This window comes from Euleptes europaea, chromosome 1 (genome assembly GCF_029931775.1).
Source record: "Euleptes europaea isolate rEulEur1 chromosome 1, rEulEur1.hap1, whole genome shotgun sequence".
Classification (NCBI taxonomy): domain Eukaryota; kingdom Metazoa; phylum Chordata; class Lepidosauria; order Squamata; family Sphaerodactylidae; genus Euleptes; species Euleptes europaea.
In genome coordinates this window covers 17,582,989-17,597,059 of record NC_079312.1, presented here as the reverse complement: position 1 = coordinate 17,597,059, position 14,071 = coordinate 17,582,989, and the positions used below count along the sequence as shown (strand labels likewise).

The window sequence follows — 14,071 nt, the reverse complement described above, 5'->3', positions numbered from 1 at the left end:
CAGAAGCGAGGGGGGGAGAGCAGAGCATTTACAGGAAAGGGTGTCTCTTATTGTGGGGTGACGGATGGGCGGAGGGGGCAGTTACGAGGCCGGGTGGGATTTTTGCACGGGGCGGGTGGGAGGGAGCAGGCTGTACAGTGTTCTTTTTGAGAGGTGTGGGGGGTTAAAGTTTCTATATAAAAAGCGCTTGGGGGAAAATTATTTTTAGATTGTCATGAGAAACCGTGTAAAATAAAAAAAATTAAAGTTTGAAAATGGAGAGGGGAATAATGACTTGATTGTGTTTCTTTGGTCACATTATGAGACGACGAGGGTCACTGGAACAGGCAATCATGCTAAGAAAAGTGGAAGGAGGAAGGAAAAGAGGGAGACCCAACATGAGATGGATTGACTCTATGAAGGATGCCACGGCCCTCAGTTTGCAAGACTTGAGCAAGGCTGTTAATGAAACACCATTGTGGAGGGCATTAATTCATAGGGCTGCCATATATTGGAAGTGACTTTACAGCACATAACACACACACACGTTTCTTGTTTTAAAGGGGGTGTTTGGCTAAGGTTGCCAACCTCCAGGTACTGGCTGGAGTTCTGCTATTACAACTGAGCTCCATCCGATAGAGATCAATAGCAAACATCTACTTTCGGCGGACTCTGATCTGAAGAACCGGATTTGATTCCCGACAGCTACACATGAGCGGCAGACACTAATCTGATGAACTGGATTTGTTTCCCCACTCCTACACACAAAGCCAGCTGGGTGACCTTGGGCTAGCCATACTCTCTCAGCCTCACCTACCTCACAGGTGTCTGTTGTGGGGAGGGGAAGGGAAGGTGATTGTAAGATGGGTTGAGTCTCCCTTAAGTGGCAGAGAAAGTCGGCATATAAAAACCAACTCTTCTTCTTCTTCTTCTACTTTGGCTGCAGGGAACACCTTCTTTCAGCGCATCACATTTTCCCAGCAGTCAAAACACAATATCTCGCAATATAACCTAGCCTTTCCTCCTTTGTCTTCCCCCCACGACAAGTCTTCTAATTTCCGCACCCAACATAAACACACAGCAGCTTGATTTTGGACAAAGAAACAGAGGTGCCCCATAAAGTTCTCATTTCATCTTTAATTGTACAGAACTTTGTTGCCATTAAAGCATTTTTTGACATTAGAAGGCCTTTGACTCCTTAATTAAGGAATTCCAAGTAGGTTGAGAGTAGAGTTACCAACTCCGGGTGAGAACATTCTTGCAGCTTTGGAGGGACTGGTGTCTGGGAAAAACAGGGTTTGGGGAGGGGAGGGACCTCGGTGGGGTATAATGCTATACTGTCCCCCTCTGAAGCTGTCAATTGCCTCCTGGGGAACTGATTTATGTAGTCTGGAAACCAGTTATAATTCTGGGAGATCTCCAGGCCCCGCCTGGAGGTTGGCAACCCTAGTTGAGAGGTAGAGGCCACGCTGTGAACAATTTGCTCTTTTGATACTGTGAAAATGAAACCAAGGGTCGAGAAGGGAGGCTTTGTGTCCAACTCCCCTGCCCGGGGCATGAAATCCTCACGCTGCAGGGTCAGTCCCTCTGGGTACCAGCCGAACAGTGAAGGGCTTGCAATGCACCACGGTCCCAAACTGTCCCCTGAGGTCAGGAAGACACCCGTTCTGCGGGGGCAACATCCGGAAATCCCGCAGGATGTGTGCGAGGAAGAGGAAGGACTCCATGCGAGCCAAGGCTTCTCCCAGGCAGCCTCGCGCTCCACAGCTGAAGGGTACCAGATGCCGCTGGGCCTCACGAGAAGAGGCATCGCTCTCCAGGAATCTCTCTAGGTGGAACGAAGAGACAGGCCATGTCAGAGTAGAAGCCAGGAGTCCAGGAACTGGGGACCGCCCCGCCCCCCGCCAAGTTCACCCAGGCCTTTTATGCAGGGATGTTTCCCTGCAGTCACCCCAGCCAACTGCTTTGGGGCTTCCTTTTGATTATGCTTGCCTTTCCTGCCCGTCAGAGATCGTCTCGCTCTCCCCACACGTCTTCCAGATTCTGGCTAAAACAGCATCTGGCAAAACCTGCATGGAAGGCAAGGTGACCTCTGATGGTTGGAAAATGCATGCATAATCAAAAGGAAGCCCCGAAGCAGTCGGCTGGGGTGACAGCGGGGAAATGTCCCTGCATGAAAGCCTTCAGTCTTACAATTCCTACATGCGTGGCTGGGGGAGGGCGGGGTATACATTTAATAACTGAATGCATGCATGCATGAAAATGATGTAGCCAATTATTGCCCTTTCTCTAATCTGGACTTCCTTAGGCAAAGTGATTGAGACAGCAGCAGCAGACCAACTCCAGGGCCTGGGTGAAAGGAGAAATTCCACCCCCCACCCCACTCGCCTGCTCCTTTGTTCCTGTTTGCATAGCCATTAGACTCCCCTGAGAAAGATATTTGATCTGACCCAGCAAGGACCTGACCTGGGGATTGCAAAGATGTCCAATTTTCCATCCTTGACAGAGTCTGGCCCCAATCAATGCAAACTCACCCATGCTGCAGCAATACCTGGTCTGAACTCCAGAGGCCGATCCCATTTGCTTTCGTCGTGGTGGGCCCCATAGAGATTTGGGATGACGGTTGTGCCCTTCGGGATGTGGAAACCAGACAGGCTTGGGGAGGTGATGGGAAAAGGGGAAAAAAGAGAGAGAAGGAATGAACAGCCTGCCATCTTGGAGGCTTGGGATTTTGGGCCTGCAGATTTCTCCCCTGTGCTCAAGGTCCTAGCTAGGGAGGGGCCAGTGGGTGCATCAACCCACCAAGAGTTGCCATTTGCTCCAGCTAAGAAAAAAATTTAAACGTTTTTTAAAAATTGTGGCATGGCAACTTACATTTGAAAAAGAAGAGATCTTTTTTTTTACAATAGAAATATTTGTGTGGGGGAAGAGGGGGGTTTACATCACTGGGGAATTGGTGCCACTCACAAATCAGGGTGAGGCTTCAACATTACACCCTGGCTCAGGGTTGGTTGGTTTTTTGTTTTGTTTTTAATATACCAGCTTTCTCTGCCACTTAAGGGAGAATCAAACCGACTTACAACCACCTTCTCTCCCCCTCCTCACAACAGACACCCTGTGAGGAAGGTGGAGCTGAGAGAGTGTGATTAGCCCAAGGTCACCCAGCTGACTTCATGTGTAGGAACAGGGAAAGAAATCCAGTTCACCAGATTAGCCTCTGCTGCTCATGTGGAGGAGTGGGGAATCAAACCCGGTTCTCCAGATCAGACTCCACCGCTCCAAACCACCGCTCTTAACCACTACACCATGCTGGCTCAGCGTGGATTTGTCTCAGATAATTATCCTCTTTCTGATGCTTCAAGCAGTGGTATTGAACCCATGGGCCAGGGAGCCCCATCTGCTGTGTCATGGTTTGGCACTCGTGGGAGCGCCGCTCATCTTCCTCCTCCTCCTCCTGGCAGCACCTGGAAATGCCGCGAAATTCTGATCTTAGGAGACTGAGGACTCCAAGCAGCATGCAGGGGGCACAGCACACTGGCGGCACACAACTTCCTGTCATGTGCATGCCACTTTGCAGGTCCTACGGTACCATCTGTGGGGGGGTTAAGGTTAGGGTTGCCAGGTCCCTCTTCGCACTGGTGGGAGATTTTAGGGCCGGAGCCTGAGGAGGGCGGGGTTTGGGGGGGTAGGGATTTCAATGCCATAATGGCCAAAGCGGCCATTTTCCCCAGGTAACCTGATCTCTATCAGCTGGAGATCAGTTGTAATGGCAGGAGATCTCCAGCTAGTACCTGGAGGCTGGCAACCCCAGCAGGCAACCTTACCTGTATCAGAATTCCAAAGATGCCCACAGGCTTTAAAAGGTTGGGGACCCCTGGTCTGACTGGTACAGTTCAGAAAAAGGAGGCCTTCAGGTGGAACGGGAAGGAGACCGAGGAAGCCGGATACCTGGTGTCTCGTGTGGCCGCGTGAGGCAGAGCGAGAGGTGCCGAAGGACGCAGGCGCAAAGACTCCGTGATGGTGGCACTCAGATAGGGCAAATGCTCCCGGTCACTGTAGGCAGGGTCACGATCAAGACCTATGACAGTCATTATCTCGCGGTAGATTCGCTCCTGAATCTGTACAGAGGGAGCAGGTCACAGGAAGCACGGGGGGCAGAACTCGCGAGATGTACATCAATTCCTGAACCCTCCCCCACTCCTTCGCTAACCACCACGAAAGCAATGCCTTCAGGTCCTGGCCTTGCATGTTAAATAACACCGAGAACAAATACCTCTTGATTTGACCCTTCTTTTTTCAAGTCGCGCACAGCCAACTTGTAAAAACTAAAAGTTTGAGTCCACTAGAACCTTAAAGGCCAACAAACGTTTCCAGGGTTTAAGCTTTTGTGAGTTAAATCTCATTTTCTCACGTGCAAGTGAGAATGAAGATCTATCAGTCCTTATATCCAGGCCACATATGGTTGCCAGGTCCCTCTACCACCAATGGGAGGTTTTTGGGGCGGAGGCTGAGGAGGGTGGGGTTTGGGGAAGGGAGGGACTTCAATGCCATAGAGTCCAATGGCCAAAGCGGCCATTTTCTCCAGGTGAACTGATCTCTATCAGCTGGAGATCAGTTGTAATAGCGGGAGATCTCCAGCTAGTACCTGGAGGTTGGTACAAAGAACTCACTAAAAACTGTACAGTTAAGCTGTAATAATAAACATTAGTCGGCTCTGCAAACGATTTTACAAGTGTAATAAAGTACTAAACAATCAAATTGACAATGTAACAAGAACGAGGTGAATGACAGTTACAATAATGCACACAAATGAAAAAGTGACAAGGGCAAGCAACAGTATCTACAAAACTAGCGGAAAATAATGCAACCAAGCGGACGCAACAGTAACCAGTCACAATCTTTACATAAAGTTCATGGTGAAGAAACAATGTCCAATAAAGTCGGCTTGGCTTGTTGCTAGACGCTTGCGCAGTCAGGCAAAACGGAGGAAACGCCTTTCCGGATATGTAACAGCGCTTTCGCCACAAAAAGTGGCTTCTTCAGCCTTCAAATACGCATTCTCGCTTACAATTTCAAATTTCGCTCTCCCAAATGGGCTGCTACTTCCTTGTTCACAATTAACAAGTCATTTTGTCATTTTGATTGTTTAGTACTTTATTACACTTGTAAAATTGTTTGCAGAGCCGACTACTGTTTATTATTACAACAGTACCTGGAGGTTGTCAACCCTACTCTGCATTCTGACTCCAACTCGCTCTTCTAGGTAACACCCTCAAACACCATATGATTGGGATTTAAGGTCTGATGGATCTTTGTTCTCATTTCATCTTATTCCCTGGAAAATTTTGTTGACATTTAAGGTACTTCTAGACTTGAGCTTTGTTGTACTACTACAGATTAACTCAGCTACTAGGTATGCCAGGTCCCTCTTCACCACCAGTGGGAGATTTTTGGGGCGGAGCCTGAGGAGGGTGGGGTTTGGGGGAGGGACTTAAATGCCATAGAGTCCAATTGCCAAAGCGGTCATTTTCTCCAGGTGAACTGATCTCTATCGGCTGGAGATCAGTTGTAATAGCAGGAGATCTCCAGCTAGTACCTGGAGGTTGGCAACCCTATCAGCTACCCACCTGAAACTTCTATAAATTAAGTATCCTAATTTTGCTAATGGCATCCTAAGAACCTAAAGGAACTTGCTGTCTCCCATTAGATATTTCAGGGGTGTGGGGATAATCAGAGAAACCAAAACCCGGTTTTATGGGTTCAGCTTTAAGGCCACAAGGCACTTGGGAGCTCTTCCTTCCTCCTACCTCTGGACGGTGTAGCAGGAATGCCACGGCCCATGTGAGCAAAGCAGCGGTAGTCTCCGTTCCCCCGATGAACAGGTCAACAATGGCCATATGGAGATGCTCTGGCGAGAGGCCCACATCCTTCTGCTTGTCAGCAGCATGCTCATACAGGAACTGCAGCATGTGGTCCACCATGTACCGCGTTTCCGTGGGATGGCAGGACTCCTGTGAGGGGGAAAGGTGGGTGGCACGACAGAAGGAGAGGATTAGTGTTTCCATCTGGCTTGGCCAGACGAGAGATTTAACTTGCCATCTTGAGAATGAAACCCCCACCCCAAACCTGTGTCTCAGTGCCAAAGCTTAAGGCCTGGCCAGCCTAGCCCTGTTGCCTCAGTTTCTGCTCGAAATATCTTCAGTAGGGTTGCCAACCTCCAGGTGGTAAATAATGAAAAGAACACAGCAACAATAGCCAAATAATTCACTAGTACATACTATAATCCCATAAAAATGGTGTGTATGAACACAGAACAGGAGCCCCGTGGCGCAGAGTGGTAAAGCTTCAGTACTGCAGTCCAAGCTCTGCTCACGACCTGAGTTCGATCCCGACGGAAGCTGGTTTCAGGTGGCCGGCTCAAGGTTGACTCGGCCTTCCATCCTTCCAAGGTTGGTAAAACAAGGACTCAGCTTGCTGGAGGTAAAGCGTAGATGACTGAGGAAGTCACTGGCAAACCACCCCGCAAACAAAGTCTGCCTAGTAAACGTCAGGATGTGACGTCACCCCATGGGTCAGGAATGACCCAGTGCTTGCACAGGGGACCTTTACCTTACGAACACAGAATAGGAACGTTATATATGGTTATAATTGTGTTTACTGAGTTTATATAATTGTGTTTACTCCAGGTGGTGGCTGGAGACCTCCTGCTATTACAACAGAGATCAGTTCGCCTGGAGAAAATGGCTGCTTTGGCAATTGGACTCTATGGTGCTGAAGTCCCTCCCCTCTCCAGACCCCGCCCTCCTCAGGCTCCGCCCCCAACCCAGAGCTGGCAACCTCGCCCCAGAGTAGGGTTGCCAAGTACCCCCTGACAATCGGTGGGGGGGGGAAGCTTACCCACAGCAAACTGAGGCCAAGGCCACTGTCATTGGCAATGTGCTGACATCACTTCCTGCCTGTACTAGTGTCGTCACATGACCAGTGACCCGGGGATGTTGTGGTATTTAAGGGAAAAACTCTACAGTGAAAGCCATTTTTACCATAGTGTTTTTGCCAAAATACCAGCGCTTCTATGCATCACTGGGGGTGTGATGGCATCACTTCCAGTGAGCACTGGAAGCTTGCTGCTGGTAAGTCCCCCCGCCGGTCGGGGAGAGGGGCCCCAACGCAGCCCTAACCTGGAGCGAGACAAGCTGAGCGGCCCCTACTGTGCTACAAGTAGGGTTGCCAACTCCAGCTTGGAAGATTCCTGGAGATTTGGGGGCAGATCCCAGGGAGGGCCGAGCTTGGGGGAGCGGAGGGAGCACACTGGGTATGTAATCCCGTAGAGTCTACTTTCGAAAGCTGCCATTTCCTCCAGGGGTCCTGATCGCTGTAGTCTGTGGAGATCAGTTGTAATTACAAGACAACTCCAGGCCCACCTGGAGGATGACAACCTGGGTTCCCAACTTCAGCTCCACCCCAAAGATCTCCAGGTATTTCCCAACCCGGATCTGGCAACCCTAAGTATCATCCCCTGAAGCTGTGTGGTAGGAGACGGGGTGAGGTGGCAAGGAGGAGGAGGAGGAGTTAGTTTTTATATGCTGGCTTTCTCTGCCACTTAAGGGAGAATCAAACCAGCTTACAATCACCTTCCCTCCCCCTCCCCACAACAGAGGCTCAGTGAGGTAAGTGGGGCTGAGAGAGCTCTAAGGGAACTGTGACTAGCCCAAGGTCACCCAGCTGGCTTCGTGTGGAGGAGTGGGGGAAAGAAATCCAGTTCACCAGATTAGCCTCCACCGCTCATGTGGAGGAGTGGGGAATCAAACCCGGTTCTCCAGATCAGACTCCACCGCTCCAAGCCACCGTTCTTTACCACTACACCACGCTGTCTCTCTGCCATGGCTGATGAGGGGTCAGGGCTAAGTGGCCTCTGAGGCTCAGGAACAGTACGTAGGGTTGCCAGGTCCCTCTTCACCACCGGCGGGAGGTTTTTGGGGCGGAGCCTGAGGAGGTCGGGGTTTGGGGAGGGACTTCAATGCCATATGGTACGCCATTGACATGCTAATTTACTATTATTGTTTTAATAATTACGACTGTTTTTTATCTGTTTATTGTAATGAATCTGTTGTAACCCGCCCTGAGCTTGGCCTTGGTCGGGGATTAGAGTGTGGGCTAGAAATTGAAAAATAAATAGATAAATGGGAAAAAAAACCCAGTCTCCTCATCCGTTCAGTTCACCTCATGTTTCTTCATCACGTCCTGAACGAAGGCATCACGCTTCGCAACGCAGGACAGCAGCTTTCGAAACGCAGCATTGGGGAAGACCTACAGTGGCAGGGCTCAGAGCGTCATTAACTTCAAACTAAACATCCAGTGAGCTCTCTCCCCCACCCACCCACCCCGCAGCTTCCCTGAACTCCTCAGTCTGTTCTCCCAGTTTAGGCACATCACTCTTCTCTCATGAATGAGGCATGACGGCCTTTCTTGGCCGCATTTCCTGCACTATCTCTCAACATTATATGGCTGATCTTCAAGTGGATGGACATTCTGTGACATCACAGCCACTCCCAGGCCTGCCAATTTTGGAAAATTCCAAGGATAATCTGGACCTATCCACATGACCTTGAGGTAGGGTTGCCAGCTCTTAAGACAGCTGGCTTGTCACTAAGGTTGCGTTAACCAGATTTTAAAAACAAGGATGATAAAACTGACCCAAAGCAACGTCAAGGTATCAGTCCAGCACCTATCCTTACCCGAAGGACGGGGAGAAAATCCAGAACCTGTACGGAAGCGGCGCTCCATCTTTCTACCAGTTCAATAGTGCAGTCATGAATTTCTTTAACGGCAGAATCGCCCTGCAGTAGAGGAAAGAGAAGAGTCTGTCTATGGAAGATGGAGCCCCTATCTGGGAGGAGGAGGCGGTGGGGGGGGGGGCATCCCAGAACAGTGAAAGAGACTTACCAGGAAAAGGTGGACTGGGAGATTGCTTGGGACAAAGAGAAGAGAGAGAGAAATTATGCATCATTCTTTGCCAGCTCTTCCCGTGACTCACCAAAGGCCCAAACATTGTAGTAGAGATGACCTGGCAGGCATGCAAAGAAAAATCATGGGCCACATCCACGGGTTCTCCCCCGTAACCATGGAAAACCTGGTAAGAACAAAAGACACGGTGTGAGGGTGCTGCCAGAACTCTGACAACAGCATTGCCTGGGAGCTGAATGCTCCAGAAAAGACTGCCTGATGTTTTTTCAAAAGCGAATTTCTAGTCCCTGGCCATTTATGTAGGGGTATTTCACAGGGACTGCGGTATTTCACAGGGTATTTTGTGGGACTGCTTCAAGGCTTCCTTTGCGTTATTCATGATTTTACCAAACTTTAGAAGTCACTTCGCTCCCGCCACGTTCTTTCCCTGCAGTTCTAGGATGCTGTTTTACAATGAATTTAAAGTCTGCTTTGAGGCAAGAGCGAGGCAAATCCCCACCATGTTCATGCATAGTCCTAACTTCGGGGTTTCTTTCCCCACACCCATCCTGGCTTCTCCCTCCCACATGTCTGTCCTTTCTATCCAACCCCTTCCCTCAAAGTAAAGCACAAAACCGGCTTACCATCACCTCCCCTTCCCCTCCCCACAACAGACACCCTGTGAGGTAAGTAGAGCTGAGAGAGCTCTATCAGAGCTGTAATTTGCCCAAGGTCACCCAGCTGGCTTTCTGTGTAGGAGTTGGGAAACAAATCCAGTTCACCAGATTAGCCTCCACCGCTCATGTGGAGGAGTGGGGAATCAAACCCAGTTCTCCAGATCAGACTCCACCACTCCAAACCACTGGGTAAGGTTTAGAGCAGACGTTCGGTTTGTGCAAGATGTTGGCTCGGGCTGGCAGGAAGAAAGAGAAGAGTCGGTTTCGAAGGTGCACAAGAAGCAGCCCCCTTTAAAACGCTCGCCTGGCAGAGATGCCGAGCTTGGTTGCTGACGATCTGCTCCATGTCTACCCGCAGGCAGCGCTGAAAGGCCGTGTGAGTCAGTTTCCTTTGCAACCGCCAGGCCGGTGAGTAGTCACCCAAGGACAGGTCCCTGCCTCCCATCGAAATAAGATTTGCTGCAAATGCAAAGAAAACAAAGGAGAGAGATCAGAAAGCCTTTTTTTTAACACAGAGTTTTGGCCCAAATACCAGAGGGTCCCATGTCACCAGCGACGCAATGACATCACTTCCACTCTCTCTTTCCCCCTGTTGACAGACCAAGGTCTTGAACAATAAAACCATAAAACTTAAATACGACCCATCTCTAAAAACACCTCCCTGTGACTCTTCTCTGCAGCCTCCAAAAAACGAGCAACAAAATAAGTACGCTGGGGGTCAGAGTCCTCTAAGAGGAACCGAACGTTTTGCTCCAAAGTTGCTCGAGAAAACGCTGACCGTTTGTTAAAATATGGTATAATCCATTTTAGCCTAAGTTGGGACACGTAAGGTCAATGCAAAAGGATATGTACCAAGGAGTCCACTGGCTGAAGAGGGCAGGGACACAGCCGGTCTGAAAAGGGGATCCTTAGCAGACTGTCCAGTAAAACCATTGAAAAAGGGCAATTAAATCTTGAATGCACAAAGATTCTACATAACTTTGGACTAACCAGAGAATCCAGACAGGAAGGAAGATTACCTGGGCCAAGTATTTATAATAGGAGAGGAACAGCCCAAATCTCATATCTAGGGTTGCCAACCTCCAGGTATTCAGCACAAGAGCAAATAAGTATAACAAAGTGCAAATGTTTGTATTGCTACAACATATAACATAGAGTCACAACTATACACTAAGAACAAACAATCTAAATAATCTATCCTACTTGTAGGTTACAAACATTTGCACTTTGTTATACTTATTTGCTCCTGTGCAGATTTCCAAACCTTTACGTACACGCACAGTGGTGCCTTTCTTCTTTCCAACCTCCAGGTACTAGCTGGAGATCTCCTGCTATTACAACTGATCTCCAGCCGATAGAGATCAGTTCCCCTAGAGAAAATGGCCGCTTTGGCAATTGGACTCTATGGCATTGAAGCCCCTCCCCTCCCCAATCCCCACCTTCCTCAGGCTCCGCCCCAAAAACCTCCCACCAGTAGCGACCTGGCAACCCTAGTCTCAATGACCCCGGGAGATTTCCTGTGCACACCCCATTTAGTGGCAAGGGTTTTATACAATAAAATGTTTTGTCTGGCTTTCCAGAACCTGCCCCTCCAAGGCAAGATTACCAAGAAAGCTGTGTGGCCGCCCTGCGAAGTCAGTCCATTTCCGCATCAGCGCCTCTCGGATTAGGTCCGAACTGTTCAGCACCACCACATCTAGCCGGAGAACAAAAAGAGAAGGGTGAAAGAAATAGGTCACAGGGGACCACCAGGGTCATCTAGTCCAACCCCCTGCACAATGCAGGAAATTCACAACTACCTCCCACCCATACACCCCTAGTGACCCCTACTCCTCACCCAGAAGATGGCCAAAAAAATACCCCTCCAGGATCCCTGGCCAATCTGGCCTGGAGGAAAATTGCTTCCTCACCCCGAAGTGGTGATCGGCCCTAACCTGGGCATGTAAGAAAGGGCCACGAGAGCTATACACTGATGCAAACCTTCCTGCCCTCCCTTTCATGATCTGTCTAAGGTCATACAATCAGCATTGCTGACAGATGGCCATCTAGCCTCTGCTTAAAAACTTCCAAGAAAGGAGAGCTTACCACCTCCTGAGGAAGCCTGTTCCACTGAGGAACCGCTCTAACCATTAGAAAGTTCTTCCTAAAGTTTAACCCAAACTTATTTTGCTTTAATTTCAACACGTTGGTTCTGGTCTGACCTTCTGGGGCAACAGAAAACAACTCTGCACCAGCCTCTATATGACAACCCTTCAAGTACTTGAAGATGGTTATCATGTCCCCTCTCAGTCTTCTCCTCTCCAGGCTAAACATCCCCGGCTCCTTCAACCTTTCCTCATAGGACTTGGTCTCCAGACCCCTCCCCATCTTCGTTGCCCTCCTCTGGACACGTTCCAGCTTGTCTATATCCTTCTTAAATTGTGGTGCCCAAAACTGAACACAGTACTCTAGGTGAGGTCTAACTGGAACAGAGTAAAGCGATACCCTCCCTTTGTGTAATTTGGACACTATTTTGATACAGCCCACGATCGCATTTGCCTTTTTAGCTACTGCATCACAGTTGACTCATGTTTAATGTTTGCTCTACTAAGACCCCAAGATCCTTTTCGCACACACTACCACTAAGACAAGTCTCCCCCATCCTTCAATTATACATTTGATTTTTCCTACCTATATGCCGACTTTCTCTACCACTTAAGGAAGAATCAAACTGGCTTACAATCACCTTCCCTTCCCCTCCCCACAACAGACACCCTGCGAGGTAGGTGGGGCTGAGAGAGCTGTGACCCAGCTGGCTTCATGTGGAGGAGCGGGGAAACCAACTCGGTTCACCAGGTTAGCCTCCGCCGCTCATGTGGAGGAGCGGGGAAATCAAACCCGGTTCTCCAGATCAGAGTCTGCTGCTCCAAACCATCGCTCTTAACCACTGCACCATGCTGGCTCTGCAGCTGGTCCCTCCTTTGGATCTGTCCTGTGTAAAGAGATCCATTCGTGGCCACAAGGAAACCCCACCACCACCACCACGCTTACCTTTGTTGCCAAAGCGAAGGCGGTAGATGGGTCCGTATAGCTCAGATAACTTGAGGAAGTGGATGGGAAGGTTGGGGTGGAAGAGGTGGGAGAGGTTGCCGATGACAGGCAGGGCCCGAGGGCCAGGCAGATCCCCACAGGCCTTCCCCCGGAGGAGCCTGCCGTGCTGCCGGTAAAGCAGGGCCACAGCCAGAAACACCAAGAAGAAAAGAGCAGCACTGAACATTGCTAACCAGGCGCACGGTGTGCGTGTGTGCTCTGCAGAGATATAAATCCAGAAACAGATATGGGATCTGAGAGTTGGCCTCCATAAACAAACCTCCCCCCTCCCATATTTAAAAATACATGTCATCCTTGACCCAGTGACAGGTTTATCCTTTGAAAATATTGCCATGTCTCCTTGATGCCAGTGGTCTGATGACCCTGGAAATGCCAGACTGGGGGGGGGGGATTACCTCCATCAACTGACTGTGGTCATAAATCATGTCAAGGTTTTGTTTTCCTTTTTAAATCTTTCTTTTAAAATAAAAATAATAAGCCCAGTATTCACACTTGGATTAACCCAGTAGGGCTGCCAACTTCCAGGTACTAGCTGGAGATCTCCTGCTATTACAACTGATCTCCAGGCGACCGAGATCAGTTGACCTGGAGAAAATGGCTGCTTTGGCCATTGGACTCTATGGCATTGAAGTCCCTCTCCTCCCCTGACCCTGCCCTAATCAGGTTCCACCCCAAAAATCTCCCGCTGGTGGCGAAGAGGGAACTGGCAACTCTAAGCAGATACCCTCAGCAGGGTCTGTACTGTGCATCATGAAAGGTCTATCAAGGACGAGTACCTATTGCCAAGTTTTCACCAATGGGGTTTTCCCCAGATAGATTGGTTCACAGCCAACCACAACATGAACTCTCAGCTATTCTGTTCCAGAGCAGGCAGCGATCCATGCTCTCTGGGAGATGCATTTCAGGTTCCATGTACTCACAGTTTATTTTATGCCTTCCCACCCACCCCATTATTCCCCAAAGTATTATCCAAGATCAGGGCACAAGGAACTCACTGCATTTTAGTTGTACCATACTGGCCATTTCAGGTGTGGTTCTAACTTCTGAAGAACTTGGCAGGGGACTATCACATTAATCCCCCACCACACAATTTATTACACAGGGGAGAAGTCCTACAGCACAACATCCCCAGCCTGAAACTTACAGCTCGGCTTATCCAGCCTACCCCATAGGTTTTTCAGACGATACTTTGCTGGTCTTAACACCTGGAAACCCTAAGCTCACAAATCCTACCATCATAAATGGATCTGGTTTAATGCACATGTTTCAAATATGGGCTATTCTCCATTAAAGGTAAAGGTAGTCCCCCGTGCAAGCACCGGGTCATTAGTGACCCATGGGGTGACGACACAACCCGATGTTTCCTAGGCAGACTTTGTCTA

General features: G+C 49.4%; 1 protein-coding gene across 1 annotated transcript; it reads right to left on the bottom strand.

Moving 5' to 3' along the window:
- Window positions 1-1,544: 1,544 nt before the first annotated feature.
- Window positions 1,545-12,855, bottom strand: LOC130472718 (steroid 21-hydroxylase). The gene is made up of 10 exons (XM_056844135.1): window positions 12,630-12,855; window positions 11,206-11,295; window positions 9,904-10,058; window positions 9,014-9,109; window positions 8,715-8,816; window positions 8,200-8,286; window positions 5,787-5,990; window positions 3,928-4,097; window positions 2,531-2,634; window positions 1,545-1,807 (listed from the first exon to the last, which is right to left on the bottom strand). The coding sequence occupies exons 1-10, from the start codon at window positions 12,853-12,855 to the stop codon at window positions 1,545-1,547; spliced, it is 1,497 nt and encodes a 498-aa protein (XP_056700113.1).
- Between the last annotated feature and the right edge of the window lie 1,216 nt (window positions 12,856-14,071).

What these genes read in the sequence shown, in the direction of transcription:
- LOC130472718 (XM_056844135.1), bottom strand. Translation starts at nt 12,855, where the DNA reads ATGTTCAGTGCTGCTCTTTTCTTCTTGGTGTTTCTGGCTGTGGCCCTG. An exon ending in CCTTCGCTTTGGCAACAAAG is followed by an intron (nt 11,296 to 12,629) that starts GTAAGCGTGGTG and finishes TTCTCCGGCTAG; the next exon opens with ATGTGGTGGTGCTGAACAGT. An exon ending in ATTTTCTCCCCGTCCTTCGG is followed by an intron (nt 8,287 to 8,714) that starts GTAAGGATAGGT and finishes CTGCCACTGTAG; the next exon opens with GTCTTCCCCAATGCTGCGTT.